Source organism: Galeopterus variegatus, unplaced genomic scaffold, assembly GCF_000696425.1.
Source record: "Galeopterus variegatus unplaced genomic scaffold, G_variegatus-3.0.2 Scaffold118, whole genome shotgun sequence".
Classification (NCBI taxonomy): Eukaryota; Metazoa; Chordata; class Mammalia; order Dermoptera; family Cynocephalidae; genus Galeopterus; species Galeopterus variegatus.
In genome coordinates this window covers 902,063-924,708 of record NW_007726229.1, presented here as the reverse complement: position 1 = coordinate 924,708, position 22,646 = coordinate 902,063, and the positions used below count along the sequence as shown (strand labels likewise).

General features: G+C 35.4%; 1 protein-coding gene across 2 annotated transcripts in view; it reads right to left on the bottom strand.

Annotated features, from left to right (window-relative positions):
- STAP1 (signal transducing adaptor family member 1) overlaps positions 1-19,112 on the bottom strand; it is a 43,409-nt gene extending 24,297 nt beyond the window's left edge. Inside the window, exons 1-4 of one of the 2 annotated variants that reach the window (XM_008587334.1) lie at positions 18,923-19,112; positions 10,333-10,404; positions 4,690-4,803; positions 3,104-3,160 (exon numbers count right to left, since the gene is read on the bottom strand). In XM_008587334.1, the coding sequence (XP_008585556.1) occupies positions 3,104-3,160; positions 4,690-4,803; positions 10,333-10,404; positions 18,923-19,042 (363 nt within the window). In that variant the 5' untranslated portion in view covers positions 19,043-19,112. The remainder of the gene's footprint in view (positions 1-3,103; positions 3,161-4,689; positions 4,804-10,332; positions 10,405-18,922) is intronic. The other variant, XM_008587339.1, reaches the window with a different exon arrangement.
- Positions 19,113-22,646: the final 3,534 nt, after the last annotated feature.

The following is a 22,646-nucleotide window of genomic DNA, read 5'->3' as shown; positions in this document are numbered from 1 at the left end:
GTGAAGTAACAACAAACCTCTCATTTTTCATTCTAAGCACATGAGTTCATCAATGCTGGAAGTTCCAGAGCATCTGCAACGTGCCTCACTCTCTGACAAGTAACCTGGAATAAGCTCCACCGGCCATATGGCAACATAGGATTGAGATGGAACTATTCATGAGATGACTGAGGATTAGCAGAGGTCTATATTTTGGTGTGTTTGTGTGTGTGTTTCAAACATTCATTCACACATTACAATGATGGAACTTCTCTGATTAGTTGTTACCTTTTTTACAGATGTATTTTGGATTGAGTCACTTGAATTATATTCATACTTCAAATTTAAACCTCATTATGTCTAACTATGTGCTCTTGGAAAATGTAGTCTGAATGGTAGAATTCTTTTTTTTTTTTTTTTATGTAACACTAACTAGTCTGTACTTGGAGGCAGCCATGTCTGATTATCATCTTTATCTCCAGAGATGGGTGCATGCTTTCCAGGGGGTATTCAAGAAAGTCCATTGGTTTGGGAGGGGAGGAGAAAACATTAGAATTCCACTTTCTGGGTTGACCGGTTAGCTCAAGTTGGTTAGAGCATGGCCTTGTAATACCAAGGTCAAGGGTTCAGATCCCTGTACCAGCCAGCCAACAAAACAAAACAATAAAACCGCACTTTCTACTTAGTTACTGTATTAGTCCGTTTCCATTGCTTTTAACAAAATATCTGAAACTGGGTGATTTACAAAGAAAACAAAATTTATTGCTTACAGTTTCTCAGGCTGGAAAGTTCAAAGTCCATCTGGTGGTGGCAACAGTGACCCAGGGGTCTCACATTGCAAGATGGTAGAAGCAGAGAGAGCAAGGGAGGACAGACTCTCCTCTTCTTTTAAAGCCCTCAGAACCACACCCCTGACCACCATTTTTAATCCATTCACTACTGCAAGGTCCTACAATCCAATCACCTCTTCAAGGTTCCACCTTTCGTTTACCATAATAGGAATTCCCACCCTCTTAATAGTCACAGTGGGGGTTAAATTTCTAATATATAAGACCTGGGGAGCACAATTTAGGCTTCAAAGAGTTTGGGGAGGACATAATTCAATACATTACAGTTACTATTTCATTAATTCCTATTTTTGTTTATGTTTTATTATGTATATATGTACATATAAAATGTAAATAACAATTTCCTAATAGGGGTACACAATCAAAAAGGTTTAGAGATCATTCTTCTTGATAATTAAGCTAACTAGTAACTAGTAAAACTATTTTCTTATATACCAAACCAGAAAAAACAAAATAAGGGGGAAAAAAGTAATGAAACAGCTACTCAGTATTAATTGCCTATTATATTTTGAGCACTGTGCATGTGTTATTGTGAACCTCACAGCAATGCTACAAGACAGGTATTATACCCACTTTACAAATGAAAAACAATAAACAGGCTCAGAAAGATTAAATGACTAATCCAGTGTCACACAGCTAGTAAGTTGTGTAATCAGGACTCAAAATTGGGCTTATTTGTTTCCAAAGCTTTTTCAACTAGTCTGCGCTTCTCACACTTCTCTCCTAAAGTTCTCCTAATAACAACATAGTATGAATGTCCACATACAGTGATCTGGTACCATAGCACAAAACAACATTTAAAGAGCACAAAATTTGAGGCAACTTGTCTTCCCTTGAAAATTCACATGAATTTTATTTTATATTCTGTAATATATCTAGGTATGGTTTTTTGTTTTGTTTTGTTTTGTTTTTTGTGACAGGTAAGGGGATCGTAACCCTTGGCTTGGTGTCGTCTGCACCACAGTCAGCCAGTGAGCGCACCGGCCATCCCTATATAGGATCCGAACCCACGGCCACAGTGCACCCAGTGCCGCTCTCTCCCGAGTGAGCCACGGGGTTGGCCCTCCAGGTATGTTTTAATATAAAAAAATAATGCTTTTTATCCTTACCTCAAAGGAAAAAACTAAAAGCAAAATGTTTGGCCAGAACTTCAAGTGTAATTAGTGTACAGGGAAAATACACCAAGCTTTATCCAGTGGTTTTTGTGTACTCCTTGATACCGAGTCACACGCTCTTGGGATACACCCACCCCAGTGTAAGAAGCACCATGCCACACAATGATGCCTTTCCATAAGAGAAGGAAAGAATGGAATTCCACAAAGAATTTCTTCCCTCACTCTTCCCCCCTGCCATAAGAAAACATGTCCTTCACATTTTTAACTTGCCCACGTTTCTAGTCTCTTATAACTTCTCTACATGGTAGTTGGACCTCCAACTGTCACCTGTTACTGGCTGAAATAAAGAACCAGCATCCACCATCTTGGTAAAGTGCAGTGCTTATTTCATGTGACTACAAAGGCTTTACTTAGAAACTGGGTTTGTATAGAGTCTGTGTTTAAATGACTATAATAAACATGGAAAGTTTTTATATCCTCTAAAAGTATTAGAAAACATTGTGCTCTTTTGGGGGCTGGTTATCAAAGTATCTTGTGTTTCCAAGACAGTTGCTACAGTGACTTTAAAATAATGATAGTTATCTTGCTGCAGCAGTTAACTTTTAGCAGTAGATCTTACTATTTGCCTCTGATAAGATGCCAGAGTTGAACAGATAAGCATCCCTTTAAGACTCACTAAACAATTGTTAAAAGGTGATTTTTTCTTTTGATGGTCTCTCCTTTTTATATTGCCTATGCTATTTATAAAATTTATCTGTAAACATTTTCCATATATGTGTCAAATGAATAAGAAAGGAGTTGGAAAGTATTTTAGAAGATGTTATGTAAGCTACAAATACTCTTTGTAAAATGTACAAAGGACCACTGTGTTGAAAGGATAAGAGCAAAAATTAAATCTCCCTGGCCACCTGTTATTCCCTAATACATTGCCCGGTTTATTTTCTTCATAAGTTATCAAAATGTGAATTGATCATGTTTGTTTACTTTCTCCCTCTCCACCCACCTGATCAAAACATAACTTCCATGAGTAAGTACAAGAGTTTAGATCTGTCTTTTTCAATTGCTGTATCTTTAGCCTCTTTTACTCTGCATGGTTCATAGTAGGTGTTCAGCAAATATTTGTTAAATAAATGAATCAATGAAAAGTAATGATGTTCCTACCTGTGTTACCGTAAGAATGAAGCCTCTCCATTCTTCTCCACTTTCTGTGTTCTCTGTCTATAGATGAAGACAAAAACAGATAAAGACTAAGAAAACATATAAGTGACTATGAGAATTAATACTTTTATTAACTTTAAATAACTTTAGAGTTTCACATGATTCTTTTATGACTCTAAATAGGTAAGCCATCAAAACCTAGCATGATTGGCAAAATACATATTCTTCTATTGAAGCAAATAGTTTTAAAAAGGCATAATTCATTTTCCTTTTTGCTTAGAACTATTAATATGTATATGTTATGAAATATTCCAATACTAATTTCTTTTGTCAGAAGACAGAAGTATATAGTTTCAATCTGTTTACTTACTAAACAAGTAAAATTGTATAAATTAACTAAAAAAAAGTAAATATTAGCAAACATTTCTGCAGTATGTTAATTCATGATTACTCTCTCCATCTGGTGTTTAAAATTGGCTGGCTTTAAGTTTGAGGCAACCAAAGTAGAAACTTCCAATTCCTAGCTCTAAATACTGCTACTACTAGTAATAACAATACCAGCCAACATCTTTTGAGTGCTTATAATGCAGCTACTGTTCTAAGCACTTCACAAGTATTACTTGATTTAATCTTCAGGGCAACTTGGAGAAAGGCACTATTTTTTAAATTTTACTTTACAGATTTGTTTATTTAACAGATATTTATTGAGTACCTTTAAGTGCTAGGCACTATTCTAGGTGCTGGCTTATATCAGTGAACAAAACAAAAATCTGTTCTCATTTAGGGTCTAGCAAGGAACAATAATAAATACAATAGTAGGTTTTATAGTGTCAGAACAAAATAAACGGAAAAAATAAAATGTAGAACAGGGTAAGAGAGACTGAGAATGCAGCTCGAGGGTAGGGGTGAGCAAAAGCGTTGCAATTTTAATATAGTATAGGTAGGCCTTAGTGAGAGGGCTACATTTGAGCAAAGACTTACTTCAAAGTGAAGAAATGAAGGTCCAAAGAGATTAAGTAGCAGCTAAGAATAAAACAGCCGAAACTCAAACATAGACACCTGACCCCAATCCCGTGCTCTTAAATACCAAATCCAAATCATCTGGGGAGCTTGCTTAAAACCTGGGGCCCATGTTTGGAGTAGGGCCTGGATTTCCTAAATACAGTGTTTCCTAGTACACTAAAGTTTAAGGGCCAGTGATTTCAAGGTCAATCAGTAATCTCTTGGGAAAGTCTCTGATTACATCTTATTCAATTGCAAGTTGTTCTCTTTATGTTATTACTGTAGTTGTTGGTTGACTTTAATTGGCTCACTTTGAATGCCAGCCTTTGAAGAACAACCTTTAAAGAACATCAGGTGGGATCCCTGAGAGTATATGGTTTCATTGTGCTTGTATACTAAACAAGTGAACATGTGCTTTTAAATCCCAATTCAGAGAACTGTAGTTCTTGGCAAAAGGCAAGAAAATATTAACAAAATAAAAGACTTAGCCCCTCTTGTAACTCCTCTTTACTTCAGCCCCTGGGTTTGTGAAGAGGTGAATGCTATTTTTAACCACAACTCTTTTCAGACTATTTCTCCTTGCTCACCTTCAGTTGCACTTCCTCTTTTGGCAAAACAAGGGTGAATTTTGCACAGTTCTTTTCAGTTGAATTCTGGTCAGTAAGGCATGTGAGATCTGTTATGTCTAGTTTGTCAACATACTGCAAAGATAAACAAAAAACTCATTAAATTATTTCATGGATAATGCACATTAGTTCTAGCAGGAAGGAAAGTAAGTAATATCTTCCTTTCTACTGATTTGTACTTTATATAATCCCTAGTTTTCCCAATCCTACAGGGCATTTGGAAATATATTATATGGTGGGGTACTGGACTTGGCTCATACAGGTTTGCACTTATACTAGCATAGGGTTTGTGAAAGCCAATTGTTAAATTTTGAGGAAATTTGCAAGTCAGTTGTTAAACACAGATGTTATAAAAATTACATTATATAAACATGCCAGTAAATAAGTTACATTAAAAACAAAAGTAGTAAAAGCTCAAAATTCATCACTTTCTCATTATATTGCCACATTTTACTATTCTCTATGCTTTTGAGTTTATTTACATTTTGTTTCTGTATGGTGAAAATACTATATAATGGCGTGCTGTTGTGCCTTTCTTCCCAGCTCCACGTTCAATGAGGTCACACTGATAGGTTGAAATCAGCTATAGTAGGAGTATTTACACCAGGGAAATTGGTAAACCTCAAAAATCAGGGCTTGATTTCTTGTACTGTTGATTGTCCCAAGGGATGGCACTTTTTTCCTGCAAAAGGCCAGATAGTAAATACTTTAGGCATATATTCATTCTCTGTTGCATTTTTTTTTGGTCTTTTTTTTTTTTCTTTACAACGCTTTAAAAATGTAAAAATTATTCTTAGCTCAAAGAATATACAAAATCAGGTCATAGGCAAGATCTGGCCTAAAGTCCACAGATTGCTGGCTCCTAGTCTAGACTTAAGAAAGTGAAGGAGAAAATATTAATAGTGCAGATGAAACTTTAAAGTTTGTTGTGTCTGAAGCTGTTTCACTGTAAATAGAACAAATATTGGGTTGGTTAATGGGCACATAACAGCCATATAGGAAAAATAAATTCTATGGATGTACAATCGAGCTAGGCATCTATAATTAATAATTTACTGCATATTATCAAATGACTAGAAGTGAGATCAAACGTCCTTATCTCAAGGAAAGATTACGTTTTGTAATGATGAATGTGCTAATTACCCTGATTTGATCATCACACATTGTATACATGCATTAATATTCAACCCTGTACCCCTCAAATATGTATAATCAATACATTTCAATAAAAAATAAGAGAAAAGAAAAAGAACAAAAACTGACAAAATATTCTTCCAGAACTCAAAAACTATTATCTAATTCAGCAAAGAAGTTGCTCATGTCATTGACTATGACATGTATGTGAAGTTCTGACATACATTGTTTTACTTTCCTTTTACTGATTTTTTTTTTTTTTTTCAAAAGATGACCGGTAAGGGGATCTTAACCCTTGACTTGGTGTTGTCAGCACCACCCTCAGCCAGTGAGCAAACCGGCCATCCCTATATGGGATCCGAACCCGGGGCCTTGGAGTTATCAGCACCGCACTCTCCCGAGTGAGCCACGGGCCAGCCCCCTTTTACTCATTAATGTAAATGTAAAAATATCAGCCAACATTCATGTCAAATATCATGAATAAATTTATTAGGGAAACAGCACATTGAAATATAGCTCGATTTTCAAATCTTGATTGAGTTACAATTATATTTGGCTATATAGAAATTATAATACAGAGTATTGTGTACTTTTTAATTATGTGGTACACATTCTTTATATCAGTAATATTTATGTTTATGTATATATATATATATATATACATTTTTTCTAGAAAGCTAATTTTTTAACAATTCCTACTTCTAGGATTTTATTTTTGATATGGGGATTTGAACCCTTGACTTTGGTGTTATAAGCACCATGCTGTAACCAAGTGAGCTAACCGGCCAGCCCAGAAAGCCATTCTTTTATTATTTATCATATACTGCTGGTTATGAGGATCCTATCAAGGAATTCCTATCTTATCCAAATACAATAAAAATATTTTATATGAGCAATTGGTCTATATGGACTGGTCTGTATGCAAAGGGCCAGGCTTGCTCTCTAGCATTAGAAAGAACCACCTGTAGTAAGTGTAGTAGGGTTTTAAGTTACACTTTTTTGTTAAAAAAAAAACTATATTATTCTTTTCTTGACTTCTTTCTGTCTCCTTTTATTTTTCTCTCTGTTATGCCTAATATAACTTGTTTTACTGCATTCTTGTTAAGTCTCCTTATTTTATTTTTCTGAATGAGGTAGAGCATAAATACAAGTAAATACATTTTTTTCCAGAGCTATTTCCGTATCGATGAAGTTGAGGGTAAGTTTTGGTTGCCTATTTATTTTCGAAACAAAGAATAATTAAAAACAGAAGGAGAGGTACGAGAGAAGGAAGATAGAATTTAAAATTAAACAAGAATCTTTTTCTGATTGTCTAGATCAAGCTCAGTGAGTTTTGCTGTGACAAAGGAGGAAGTAACAGAGGAAGAGGTGCAGAGTCAGAGTGCAGTACACTGATCCATTATTAGAGGAAAGGAAGTCATATACTTTTGTTTTTAATTGTGGTGTTGTAAAGGGCCTAAAAGGTCATCTGTGTAATCTAGCCGCCATCTGATGCTTGAATACTACTCTAGGGTGACCCTCCATGTGGTCATCCAGCCTATGTTTGAATATCTCCAGCAACATGGATCTCATGCCTCCTAAGCAGCTCTGACTGCTAGCCAGTTTTTCCTTGTATTGAGCCAGTTTTTCTCTAGCTAATTTTCATCCATTGGTCCCAGTCCCTTTATTCCATAGAAAAAACCTAAACAGATTCAGTGACTTTTTTACATGACTTCCTGACAGCCTTTCAAATATTTAAAGGCACATTTAAATGTTTCCCTCCTATAGGCTGAAGACCTATAGTTCTCACCTGGTCTACCCCAGTGTTTTCTCCTAAGACTATCACCCCAAAAAACTTTCCAGAAGTTCTGGATTCTTTTTTAACAAAATTGGTAGATGTGCAATTCTGCGGCATTTTATTGTAACAAACCCCTTCATGGTATAGTGGTTAAGAAGGTTGGCTCAGAGGCTGGCTGGTAAGCTCAGTTGGTTAGAGCGTGGTGCTGATAACACCGAGGTTCAGGGTTCAATCCCTGTACCGGCCAACTAATAAAAAATAAAGAATGTTGGCTCAGTAGCAAGACCTGGATTGTACCATTTTTATTAATTATCTGACCTTTACAATTTCTTAATTCTTAAACTTGCCTATTTTCACCTATAAAATGGGGATTAAAATAGTACTCACTCTGCAGAGTTGTTGTGAAAATTAAATGAGATAATGCAAGTAAAATGCTTGAATGCTTATTATGTGCGAGATACACTCTTAACTCTTTACATGTACTATCTCATTTAATTCTTTTGATAGCCTATGACATGGTCTACACTTTTCATCCTAATTTTAGAGATTTGAAGACTGAATGTGTTGGGGATCTTTTGTTTTCTCCTCTAGATTCACTTTTATCCCCTTACCACCAATACTGTGTACCAGGAGAGGGACCTATATGGACAACATCAAGGGGCTTCCTTACCCTTTCACTTCAGGGTTGGACTCTAGAAAACATTGGCAGGAGATCAGAAGAGTGAAGAGAGTGAGGTTGTGTATTTATTACCCTGTATAGTTGCTCCCTTCATCAAAGATCAGATTCCTCTCAATGCAGTCATCCCCACACACAACTCTCCCCTCTACTCTCCCACTCTTTTCTTTCACTCCTAGGCATGATAATAGGGTACTCTTATTAGTCCCAGAGTTCTGTACTATCCTCAGTAATTTTCTTTTTTTTTCTTTTTTTTTTTTTTTAAAGATGACCGGTAAGGGGATCTCAACCTTTGGCTTGGTGTTGTCAACACCACGCTCAGCCAGCGAGCAAACCGGCCATCCCTATATGGGATCCGAACCCGTGGCCTTGGTGTTATCAGCACCGAACTCTACTGAGTGAGCCACAGGCCGGCCCCTCAGTAATTTTCTTATACCCTGTCCACTACTTTGAATATTTATTTATTTATTTATTTATTTATTTTGTGTGTGTGTGTGTGTGACCAGTAAGGGGATCGCAACCCTTGGCTTGGTGTCGCCCGCACCGCGCTCAGCCAGTGAGTGCACCGGCCATCCCTATATAGGATCCAAACCCACGGCCTCGGCGCTCCCAGCGCCGCACTCTCCCGAATGAGCCACGGGTCTGGCCCTTGAATATTTATTAAACCTTTATTAAACTCTCTTCAAATTAGCCAATTTGAAGACACATCTATTTCCTACCAGTTTCCTGTCTGATACACTGAGCCAGAGAGAGGTTAGATAACTAGCCCAAGATCTCACAGTTAATAGTGGCAGGATCAGGATAAAAACCCAGGCAGTCTGTCTGGACAGACCAGGCTCTCAATCACTAAGCTCTACTGCCTCTTGCCACGTAGTAAATGACAATAACTGTTAGCTGTCTCTTTTACTGTGCATTATACAAGGTTTAGACCAGGGTCTTTTATATTTACTGACATCAGTGGTAAGTTTGAATGCACAACAGAGAAATCATTTTTATAAATTGTATTTGAAAACACCCTTGTATAAATTTTGTCTATTCAGAACTCTGGTGAAAGATGATCGTTTTAAGTTTTTGTTGTTGTTTTGTTTTTTTTTAATGGTTTCTGCCTAGTTCACCACTAATGTCACTGAAATGCCTATAGGTGTAATACATCACACAGTTTCTTTTTTTGTTTATTTCATAGATCTGGGCATCTAATAATGATATTCTAAGAAGTGTGGGCTACTATATACAGGGTCCAGAATGTTTAAACAAGTTACTGGCTCATAAAATCTATTGTAAGTATAGCATTCCAAGGTAGGCAAGCATTTGCCACTAAAACACGACATGTAATTCATGGAAAAATGAAACAAACATGCAATCAGAATTTGAAAATAATACAAATAAATCAATCCTAGAATCCCTTTATTGTTATTCTCATGCCTAAGCTCTTAGAAGTCCTGCTTCCTGGGGTATGTTTTTGTCTTTCCAGAAACATTAAATTGTGACATTTTATGTTATGATTCTCTAGGGATCATCTTGTTCCTTTCAGATTATAACTGCACACTACAGCAAGACAAAAAGTGGAGGAAACTGAAATTATCACTTAGTATTAAACAATTTATATCCAAATGTCTTTCCGAAATGTTAACTTTTATTTATTTATTTTTTTTGTGGCTGGCTGGTACAGGGATCCAAACCCTTGGAATTGGTGTTAACAGCACCACACTCTACTGAGTGAGCTAACTGGCCAGCCCCTAAAAGTGTCACTTTTAAACTAAGTTTTAATTATGAAGATCAGAAAGAAGAGAATACACAGTTAAAAATGTGAGTTAATACTTTCTGAGTTGCCCAGAAAATTTTGCTATTGGTCTTATCATAATTGACAGCCTTCGCAGATTTAAATTTTCTTATTTGAATTGATCTTACTAGAGAATCTTTATTCTTGGATAGCAGAAAATCCAAAATGAATAACAGACTATATGACAAGGGTATATTGGGAAAAAATTGAATCAGCTGAACATATTTAACTACTTACTATTGTACTTTTTTTGTCGGTATAAAAGAAAAGTGTAGTTCCTCTCAACTCTGTCCAATAATGTTTATACTCCTGCGGGAAAGAAATCATAAGCATTATTTCATTAGTGTACATTTAATCATTTTCCTATTGATATTTTTCTTTGTAACTTTCTTAATTGCTTGTTTGATACAAGGATATTAGTTTTGTTTTGTTTTGTTGCTTTTGGGTGGCTGGCTGGTACAGGGATCTGAACCTTTGACCTTGGTGTTACCAGCACTGCAGTCTAACCAACTGAACTAACCAGCCAATCCCAAGGTGCTTCTTTATCCTGGATAATTCATCTAATTTTTATGGCTTAACTTTGCATTTAATTCTCAATTAAATTCTTGTCAAATTTACTGTATTTTGGCATAATGTTTGAGGTAAGGATATAATTTGATTTGTATTTATATAGATCACTTCTAAAAACTTTCCTTATTGATATAAGACTTTTTACACAGTTTCACTGAAGCTTGCACATGCAAAGGCCATTTAAAGGCCCAGATTAGGACAAACATATAATATCTACCTTCTGGGACAGATGAAAAGATTGAATGGATTAATACGTGTAAAGCACTTAGCAGTGTACATACCTCATAGTTTGAGTTCAATAAATGTTATATATTATTGGTATATATCAAAGAAATGTGAGAAATTGATAATAAAAATAATTTAATGCCATCAAAGCTGAATTTTTAAGTTGAAATTTCATTCTTATGGAATATTTAATTATTAATATATTTACATTATTATCAGTTCTATAGAAATACAATTTTTAAGTTTAAAATATTTAAATAACTTAGACTCCCGTTTTACTCAAGTGAAAGTTTATTTAAATAAATATAAAGGTTGGCTGTACTACAAAACAATGGCAAGTGAGCTTAAAGAATAAAATTCTTCCATACCTAAGACTTACCTTCCTACCCAACTCTTTCCAAAAGCATGTTTTAAAAAATTCCAGTCAGTTTAATAGTCATGTTGATCATTCCTTCCTTTAAGGTATAATAAACTGAATTTTTGCAACTTGTTGAATGATTGTGACTTATCTATTGAGAATTAATGTAAGAAAATCACATAAAATTTTTTTTCTTTCTTTTATTTTGTAAATGTGAAGACACTTTTTATCATGGTATTTTGTCTGTTCAATATTGACATATCATTTATCCTTTTTTTTTTTTTTTTGTCCCTTTTGAGACCGGCCGCACCATGCTCAGCCAGTGAGTGCACTGGCAGTCATCCCTATATAGGATCCGAACCCACGGCGGGAGCGCCGCTGTGCTCCCAGCGCCACACTCTCCCGAGTGCACCACAGGCTCGGCCCTCATTTATCCTTTTTAAAAATTAAAAAAAATTTTATTTACTTATTTTCATTGAAATGTTATTGATTATACATATTTGTGGTATCTTTTTCTGACCAGCAAAATGTTTGTCACCTCTTCAGAATTTATATACTTATTTTCTCAAGTAATGGGAATTCTATAACCCAATCTTGTTTTTATTTCCCTGGCTCCCAGGAAGCTAAAGATTACATTCATTCTGAATTATAACCACCATCTTTTCTCATGTTCTTGGTAGAACTATTTTCTTCCTTTGTCTTCATAGCTAATACGGACTATATTAGTTTGCTGTTTCTTTGTAACAAGCTACCCTAAAACTTAGTAGACTGACACAGCAAACATTTTCTATTTCTCACCATTTTGTGGCTGGCTGGTGGTTTTTCTGCTCTGGGTGTACTTGGCTGTGGCTGAATGGTCTAAGGTGGTCTCACTCACTTGTCTAGGGTCTTAGCTGCAAATGAGAGAATGACTGGGAAGCCCGGGGCAATGGAGTCTCACTCCATATGGTCTCATCCTCTAGTCAGCTTGCCTAGACTTGTTCATTTGCTGGCAGAGGATTGCTAGGAGGGAGAGAACAAAACCCAATGTGTGAGCATATTCTAAGCCTCTGCTTTTGTCAAATTCACTGAAATATGTTACATGACCCAGTCCAGATTCAAAGGGTAGGAAAATAGACTCAACCTCCTTATGGGAAGGAAGAAAAGTCTCATTTCAAAGGGAGATGCATACAGGGAGGCTCAAGCAAATAGGCAGTGTAACTGCAGCAATCTGCCTCAGGGGCAGAGTTGGAACTGGGGTAAGGTACCTTTGACCAAGTCCTGTGGTCTTCCCACTCCATCTTACTCCCTACTCCCTATTGAGAGCCATTTGTAACATGCAGTGGATGTGCTGAGGCCTCCTGAACCAAGAACAAATAACCATAGTAAAGAACAATTCCAAAAGGCATATGATTCAAGAATCAGCCAATAGATGGTCCCCAAAGGTGCAATAATAAAATTGAGCAGAGAGGTTCTTCCTCTGTCTGAAATCCAGGTGCCCAATATATACCTGACACATGTCAAAGTCAAGCAGTTTAATAAGACAAGAAAACGAATCTTAATTTCAACCTCATCAGAAGTTCTTCTCTTTTTTCCTTTTCATGTTGAATGGATAGTGTTATGGCCATTGCAATAGCCCTTTACCTGGTCTTTCTGCCACTTTCTTACACTCTCCAATCTATCCTGCACAGTGCTGTCAGAGTGAATTATCTCCTACGCAGAGAATAGCACTGAGTATCTAACAGGTGAGGTTGGGAGGCACCACACTTAGTTCAGCTCCTTCCTCTCATTTCTTAGCTCAATCTACTAGGAGAGAGTGAGTGTTCTGCTCTGTTTCCTGGCTTCAAGGAAAAGAGCCCCCAAGAGGTGCAGGCTCCTGTCTCTCAAGCTGAGTCAGTGACTCTAGGTAGCTCAGGGATACCTAAATCTGGAATAAAATGTTAGCACAGTATTGGTCTCAAATCTAAATAACATTGGGCCGGCCTGTGGCTCACTCGGGAGAGTGCGGTGCTGATAACACCAAGTCAAGGGTTAAGATCCCCTTACCGGTCATCTTTAAAAAAAAAAAAAAAAAATCTAAATAACATATTGATGGACTTTATCAATAATAAAACTAATTGATCTTCATTTGTGCGATTCCTATGTCTGATTGGTTTCAAACTTGGGGGAAGAAAAATCCAGTAAAAGGGTACTAAAATGTAAAGGGAGGCAGAAGAAGTGGGGGTGACTGCTCATGGAGTTTCTTTTTGAAATGATGAAAATCTAACTGAACTAGACAGTGGTGATGGTTGTACAGGTTTGTGAATATATTAAAAACCATTGAATAATAGTTATTGTGTCTCCTGTGTGATAGTTCACTGTTAACGGACCAAGAATAGAAGTAGTAGAATCAGTCTCCTGTTACTGTCTCATAGAGTAGTTGAAGAATGGAATGGAATAATAATATATGTAAAGCACATAGAACCTGGGACATAGCAAGTATTCAGTAAATGTCGGCCACTAAAAAAAGAAAAGAGAGAAAGAGAGCATTGCATCATCATTCACATTATTCACAGGTACCTTGCACTTTTTATTATTCGCATCATAATTTTTCCATAATTGGTATGTGTGCATGTGTGTGATGGTGGTGGGGTCTAAAAATCTCTAAAATAGATCTCTTTCAATGGGATATGTATGAGAAGGAAGAGATATTTTGTTAACCAGAATAATGAAAGCCATTGTCACTCCTATATAAAATCACCCTTTTATGTTTTTCTAAATAAAGAGATAAAAAAACTATTGAGAAATTTGGCTTCAGAAGTTGCTAATATATACTGGCACCGTGATTAGGCAGATGTTATGTAAAACCCATGGGAGTGACTAGTCTTTTACTCTTTAGAAAAATATTTTAACTTTCTCAGATTTGACCTGCAATTAATTAACAAAATAATTCAAATTTATCTTGGGAGTTGTTTTGTTTTGCTTGTTTGTTTGTTTATTACTCTTTTTAAGGCTTTCATGCCCTGCTCTAGTGGTAAGCCTCTGCAATAAGGGAGTAAAGAATAAAATATTCTGTATTTTGGAAGTAGAATGGGGGTGAGGAAGAGTGCAGGAGGAGATGGGTATGTAGGTATATTGTTCAGAAAACTTAACCATTAGCTGTCTAGTTTTACTAAAGTACGGCTTCTAAGATCTAGTTCAACCGTAAGATTGTATAATTCTTGGCGGAAAAGAAAGCAAGAAAAAATCCTGAAGTCACAGTCTTCTACTCTGTTCATTTTCTTAATTCATCTCATTAGTATTAAACTGCTATAAGATAGAACAACTAATGTCACTAATAGCCAGTCAAGGTTTATTGAGTTCCCTCTATATGTACACTCAGACATCCATTTGCACTCCTGAGAAAAATTACAGAGGTGTTCAGTCAGGAGAGAATGATATGAATTGGGTAGAGTTAATCAGGGAAAACGGGGAGTTTTACATGTAAGCAAACCTATATGTTAATGGAAAAGATTAGGAGGATTTATTAAATGGAAGAAGAAGCAAGTATAAAGGCATTGAGTTCAGAACAAAGTCAGCCTTGGAGGAAAAGTAATGTTACAAACAGCAGTAGACCCTGTAAACTGCAATAGCCACAAACATAAGGACAGACCAAACTTGTATTCAGTATGCAGAGACCTGTGTGTGTTCAGTATACACAGTCTTGATTTAGTTTCTGATAAGGTATCATGAATATTAGTATAATCTGAGTCATCTATAAATATTAATCTCAATAATCAAAATACAAGTATATATTTATATCTACAGAGATACTTAAATATTTTTAAAAATTTTTAAAGGGCACATCTTTGGATGAAATGCATTGAGTATAAAGTCTTTCATTTTTAACGATAATTTGTGTTAAATCACTAAAGTAAGAAAAGGGACAAAAATGAAACTTCTGAATTTAAAGCTAGTTTCATAATCTCTAGATGACCTTGTATTTAGAATTTAAGGTCAGTGTCTCATTTTCATTCAAATTAGCAAATAATTTTGAAAGTATACTGAGCTTGCTGCTGAGCTCAGTGTGATAAAATATCTAGTGATTAGACTTCTCTAACTTGGAAGCCTACAATCAAATGGAAATAGAACTTGAGTTTGAGAGGCAATATGATGTCTAGCGCACTGCAGTCAGATCCAAGGTAGGGTCCTTAATGGATAAGCAACCTTGTGAGCCATAAGCTCTGTGAGCCACAACTCCCTCACCTGTGAAATGGATAAAATAGTTTCTACCCAGAAGAGTTACTGTAAGTCCCAGAGTGACAGGACATTAAGAGCCTACCATGATAGTCACCATATGTCAAACCTCAAGAGAATGTACCCATTATTATATAGTCCATTTATTCATCACAGCAACCCACTCAGTTATGCAAGAGAATAATTGTCCATTTTATGTAGGAGGAAACAGATTCAAAGATTTTAAGGCATTACCCAAATTCCAGACCTGAACTGATATTTTTGTCTCCTGACTCCCCAGTGCTCTTCTCTCATTGACTTCACTAGTAAAAATAAGTTACAATGAAACTCCAGTTAAGTTTCTCTCTATCCCCTTCCCCAATAAAAAGTTTTCATTCTTTTTCTTCTGAGCAAGGTAAGTGCATTTGCCTGAGGAAGGATGTTGTATAGTGGTCTCCAAAGTGGGGTACATAAACCCCAAAAGTGTGTAAGATGATCCATTGGGAAAGAAACTTTTAGAATATCTAATTATATTTCATTTTTAATTCATTTTTGTGTGTATATTTAATAATTTATTGGGGTATTAGTATAGGAGAACATATATATACTTTTAAAATAAAATAGTATTTTTATATTAGGGATCTGTGGTCAAAATGTTTTTTGAAAGGTGTGTTATTATTTTAAAAATGTAAAGATTACTTACTGTTGTAGAGGACTGTGTCTGAGAACACAACTTAGCCCTAAAAATTTTCTAAATGAATTAGAGATGAATAGAGAACTAGTCAGAGAAATGTCATTTTGATAGTTACAATTACCACATTCTTCATTCTCATGTTCAGGCTAATAAGAAAGATTACACACATTATTTTTTAACTTTAGCATATCACAGATTGAAGGAACTATGAGCTGTGGTCAAACTCTGTTATTTTTAAACAATTCCAGAAAAATGAGAATTTTTTCCATTTGTGAGAACTGCAGTGTCATTGGTATCCCTTCGTGGTTTTTAGCAGATTTTATTATCAAATACATCCTCCTGGTCAATCCAGAGTCTTAGTGCTCTGGTTTAAGTAAATCTTTCCACATACTCTTTTTCCTGAAGATTATATACTTTTCATGGGTTCTTGACCTGAGATCTAGGGACTTTCTGGAGTTGCATGCAAAAGGTGAATGTTGGCACATTTTCCTGGGGCAAAGCTCCTTAAATTCTTAAAAGTGCTCCATCACAAAAATGGCTATGAAACACCCCTCAGTATGTAATCTCTTTATAAACCAGGTTACTCCTCAATTATATTTTCTCTAGTTTAAATGTTTTAAATTCTTTCAGCAGAAAACCCACTTAACATTCTGCAGAGCCTCTCAACTTCCTCCAGCCCACTAGCTCCAAAGGTGACCTGGCTATATGCTCTTGGTTCCCTTCCTGTCAGAGGTTCCCTGGCACTTTGCTGCCAGTGGCTTGGAAATCCTACTTATTTTCCTTAGCTTTTTCTCATAGCTTATACTTTCAAACACTCTAATTATCACTGTGGTTTTTCTTTGAGCCATATTACCTGTGGACCCCAAACTGATTTTAATATATTAATAAAAATTTGACAATTAAATGGTAAGAGAATGAATCTAACCTTTGGTATGAGTCAGGTGTTTTAAATATGTTATACCTTTAATCCTTGAAACCACTCAATAAGTAGCCATTATTGTCATCCTTTTGCTCTCTTCTACCTGACACAAATAAAAGGCACTTTGCATGAATTTGAATGGAAACAGAAGTTAATTTCATCAGAAATATTTAATAGTATATTCACTCCATTTCAAATTATGCTTTCTAAGAAACTAAAAAAAAGGAGCAACTGTGTAAGGGAGTCATCACTCCTACTAAACTAAGCCTCTTGAAAGTAGGGTCATTGTGTTTTACTCATATTCTCCAGAACTGAGTGTCATGCTTGGTGCATAGGAGACACACAATAAACATTGCTTGAGTGAATAAATTGATTGCGTACCTCCTGTATTCCAGACATTGTACCTTGGGAAGCAAATATAATCTCTCCAAGCTGTAAGTGGCAAAACCATTAGTTAAAGACGTTTTATTGACACTCTAAAATTCTTGTTCTTTCTTTTGACTGTACCAATGGCATACTTTCTTTAAACATTAAAAGGAAACTGCTATCAGAAACAGTTATTATAAATACTTTTAAAAACATTCAGTAAATAACCAAATTTAAATTACAAATTAGAAATTTCTTCTCAATTCCCCTTTCCTGGTAAAGTGTAACAACATGGCAAGATTGAATTTACTTTAAAACTATATAGACCAATCAAAAAATATTCCAAAATAACTGACATATATTACTAACACATGTTTAACACCCACAACAAAATACAAATGACCAGGTCTTTACTCTCAAATAGTAAGTGATCTGATTATATATAAGAAAATATATATATTATATATATATATATATGTAAGAAAAATGAATGTACTATTAAAGATAATTTTATATACACAATTTTTCCATATATGTTGATGAATCCTCAGAAAATAAATTTTATTATCATCATTAAACCATTCTTATGGCATCTCTGAAAACACTTAAAATTTTTCTAGTTTCAGTCAATATTTAAATGTTATCAAATTTGACCTGTTAATGATTTCTTTTTTTTTTTTAGTGTCAGGCATTTCATATTTATTTCTGTCACTATTTTCAAGTTACCCACAATTACTATTTTAAAAGCAATGATTTTAACTAAATATAGGTTTTAATTTTTATATTTTAAAAATATGAAACACTTTGTGAATTTTCTTAGAGCAAATGTAGTTAAATAGGTAAGTGTACTTAATACCCACAAAAGCACCCTAAATATTATCTTTTAAAGTCACTATCTTGAAAAATGTTTTTAGAATGTATAGCTATATATAATGTTAAGTAGTATCAATTTATCATTTTTATAAAAGTTAATTATTTTTTATAATTTGGTCATTTTAAACTTCAAATGCTCTTGGATAGAGCGTGGTGCTAACTCCAAGCCCCCAAGGTCAAGAGTTCAGATCCCTGTACTGGCCAGCTGCCAAAATAAATAAATAAATAAACAAACTTCAAATGCCAAAAAAATGGGAGCAGAAGGTTTAACTTCAATTATAATATCATTTTATCTTAATGGTACATTTCATCATTAAAGCATAGTTGTAAGTTGTGAAGAAAATATAAGAAACACTTTATCCCCTAAGCCTAAATCTTCTGTGATGTTTAAATGAATCTTTGGAAATTTAGCTTATTGACTTTTTATATTAGGGGATTAATTTTAGAAGCCTATGTTATTTTATACATATTATACATACATATTCATATATATTTAAATCATGCATTGTATTTAAAATATATGAAATTGGAATCATTTTCCTGAGCACATACAAAGAGAAACAAGAAATCTGTCACATCACATCACCATGAAATTAATTTTATACTGAGACAGAAGTTTCAGGTTTAGCATAATCATCTACAGACTTACCTGGTATTCTGGCCGTTTGACTAATAAAAAACCTTCAAAGTACAAGGGGAGAGCAGTAATCTTCAACCTTTCCTGGAAGATCCTGCGAGGGGCTGGTTTTGGGGTCTTCTTAGCCATCATCCCCTCTCTTTAACGTGTAGTTTGGTTTCAGCTGTATCCAGTCCTAACCAAAATGAAATCTCCCTCATGTGAGAGGAAAAGGCATCTGTTCAAAGAGGAAGTCCCAATTTGCCTTTTAACCACCACCACTACCACCCACAGGACACACACACCCATACGCACACACTTTTTTCCTTTAGTTTTTGTGAGGTAAGAAAGAACAGGCATAGACCAACTTTTAGAGGGCAAGTTCTGAGTAAACTACATGTACTTAGATTTACAGAAGAAAAATAAACAGAGTTAACATCACCTGAGGATGAAAGAAACAGGTGTAGAGATTGTGGACTTTAGGGGAGACATGAAGGACACATTTGTTGTTTCCCATCTTGTTTTTTTCTTTTTGAAAATTTTTTTATTGCTGTCCATTTCCATTTCTAGAAGACATGACATGAATAAACTCTATTTCATTAAAAATGACCTAATAGGATAGTTATATTAGTACTATTTCTGTTGGTTAAATAGTTCAGAGCCAAGCTTTGTTAAAGTTTTAAAAAAAAAGTTCTATCTCATGCTCATTTTGATGGTTCACTAAATATAAACCACAGTATGGGAACATGGGATTTTTTCACTCTTTTGTCAATAGATATTTTGAGTACATCCAGTGGATATTTGGGGGGGGGGATATCCAGTAGAGAAAGCTATACATTTTAAAACTTTTATTTTGTTCTTTCATGCTTTCTGAACTATGGATCACTGATACTATGATCCATGGATGGGGTTCCCATAGTTGTCTAGTAAGATTCATAGAGCTACATTGGGACCAAAATGCACCCAATAGTTGCATGTGGGAAATGGTCCTTGAGAAATTGGATTCAGCCCAGCACAGAGCAGGAAATGATGGGAGAAGGCAATGTTAGAAGGAATTCTGATTTGTTTTACCTGAATCCTAAGAATTTCACGTTACCTATTCCACCTTCGATATTTCAGAACTAGTCTAGATTTGGGATAGCCTGGGCCTAGTTAGACTAGCCTGTTCACAGGAATCTCCACTCTGATCTTCCTTTCCTAATGGAGAGATCACAAGGTCTTCCCCACTAGTATGGGTCACATGGAATCTGCAGCTGTAGATATGGGGAGCCAAATTGTCTACAAAGTGAGAACCATACAGACTGATCAGCAGTAGAGTGTTATGATGCATTACTGAAATGAAAACAGTTTGAAACAGAAATTGGGAGTTGAAGATTCAGAATTACTACCTTGCTTTTATAGTAAGTCTAGACCTGCTTCCTGCTACCCAAATGATAAAATATAAGTCCAACTTAATTTTTTTGAGATAAAACCGTAACAATTTTTTTAGTTTCATTATACTAAAAAAGTGAGTTGAATGAATAGGAAAACCTCTTCATTGGATAAATGACTTAGCTCACCTTCTTGGTAGCTGGTAGCTGATGTAATACAGGGAAAAGGTGAAGTGAGAGATGAGAACTGAGAAATGAAAAGAGGAAGGGGGAGGAAAATAGGATGTTGGAAATATCAGTAGTTGGAATATGAGAATAATTGTCACTGACTTTATGACCAGAGAGTTTCATGGGAGAAAGAAAAGAATGCCTCTAGAAAAATGTAAAGATGGGAATATTTTTGTGAAATGACTCTCTGGTTAATTGTCTTTCTTATCTTTTTAAAAAATGAGCAAAATTTTAAAAAACAGTTTATCAGACACTGGTAAGTTACTTTGGTCTGCTGATTTGTAAGACAACTTGATTCCTAATATACCAATGATCAAATTATATCTCCCTAAAAAACCAAAACCAAACCAAAACAAAACAACAACAAAAAACCAAACTACAAAATGCAAAAATCCTGCTTAAACATTATTAGCCAGGTAGACCTGTCTTCAATTACCACTGCACCATTACAATGGAAATTCTCCCATATATCTCAAGTGAATAATGAATGTGTAGGTGAGAAAAAGTAGTATAAAAAGTGGTTGGGCATTGGGAGAGAAACTAATTTTGCTGCTAACCAGCTCTGAGACCTTGAATGAACCCCTTAACTTCTCTGGGATCACAGCTTCCTCACCTATAAAATGAGGGGATGAACTAATTAACTTCTTGTCTGAGGAGTTGCAATAGGCTTCAAAGTAGTCTCCTAATTGCCATTTCTTTTCTTCTCTGATTCCTTTAAAATGCGACCTAATCAAGACACTACCCTGCTTAAAACACTTTAATGGATTCTTATGGCTTTTGTGATTCCTACTTTTATTTTTTCACTGAACACTAAATAAATATTTATTGGGTACCAACAATGTGCTCAAGCACGGTACACAAAGTCCTTCATAGCAGTGCCCTTTAAAACTTTAAATCCTCAAAATATCCTCTGCTCTGGTGATTCTGTTTACTCCCAGTTGTCTCAATACCCTATGGTCTTTCCTACCTTCTCATATTTTCTCAATTATTGCATTCTGTGCCTGGGTGCCCTTCCTTCCCTTTGTTTATATGACAATGTCCTACTCATTCTTTAAGACCCAGATTGAATCTATCTTTGTAAAGATTTCCTGATTTTATGAAGCCTTCCTCATTCCTAAGGGAAAAGTTTATCACTTTCATTCTGCATTTTCATAGGACTTTGCACATTTCTTTATTACAATACATTTATTTGTCCCATTGTATTTTAGTTATTGGTATACATTCTGTATCAACAGAAAACTGAGTTTTTTGAAGGGAGGAATTATGTTGGAGTAGAGATTATAGATTGCAATAGCATTTATTTAATGAATAGCTTCCAGCTCAAAAATCTGATTTTAATTAGGAGAGTTGTTAGCTTCCATTTTGACAGGTGTTTTCTTTTTTCTGATATATGTGACCACTGGTTGACTTATGATTGTTTTTTGCCATTTAGAACAATTGTTACTTTCAAATATTGAAAATACATAACAGCCCGACTATTACAGCCATCAGTAGCATCTGTGTCACAGCAGTTTGTTATAAATCAGGTTATATGGCAAATATAACTCGACAGCTTTGGAAGGAGGATAAGATTAACTCATATAAAACCAAAATATCAGTGCTCTTTTGAGTCATCGATGTTATAATACCATTCAAGTCATTGGATGTACAGTTTTATAATAGTTAAGGCTCCATATAAATGGAGCCTCCTTCATTTAAGATCCTTCAGTGCTTCTTTAGGGAATAAGGTGTATTGGTGCTTAACATCCATCCATTTCAACCCCTTCTGATGTGCCATTCTTTATTGCAGAGGCTGAAAAGCTGAAAACTACATTTCCCAGACTTCTTTGCAGCTGGGACTGGGAAGCATTCAACATGACTGGCATGACAAAAGAGAAGCAGAATTCATTCTTATGCTGCCTTTGGTTTTTCTAACCAAAGAAAAGGCAAGCATGTTCTGTAGGCATCTGATTTTTCATGTTATCCGAATTCCCAATGTTTGATCACTAGTTTTATGGGTATTGATAGTCAAGCCATGGGACACCAGTTTTGCTGATCCATGTCATATTAGGTATGGTGTGGTTCTGGAGTTAGAAGCAGTAAGGCGGCTTGCTGCTCAGTGGAGGATTCTCATTTGTCGTGGCTCCCATAATGTGGCAGTTTTGTAATTGTGGTGGCTT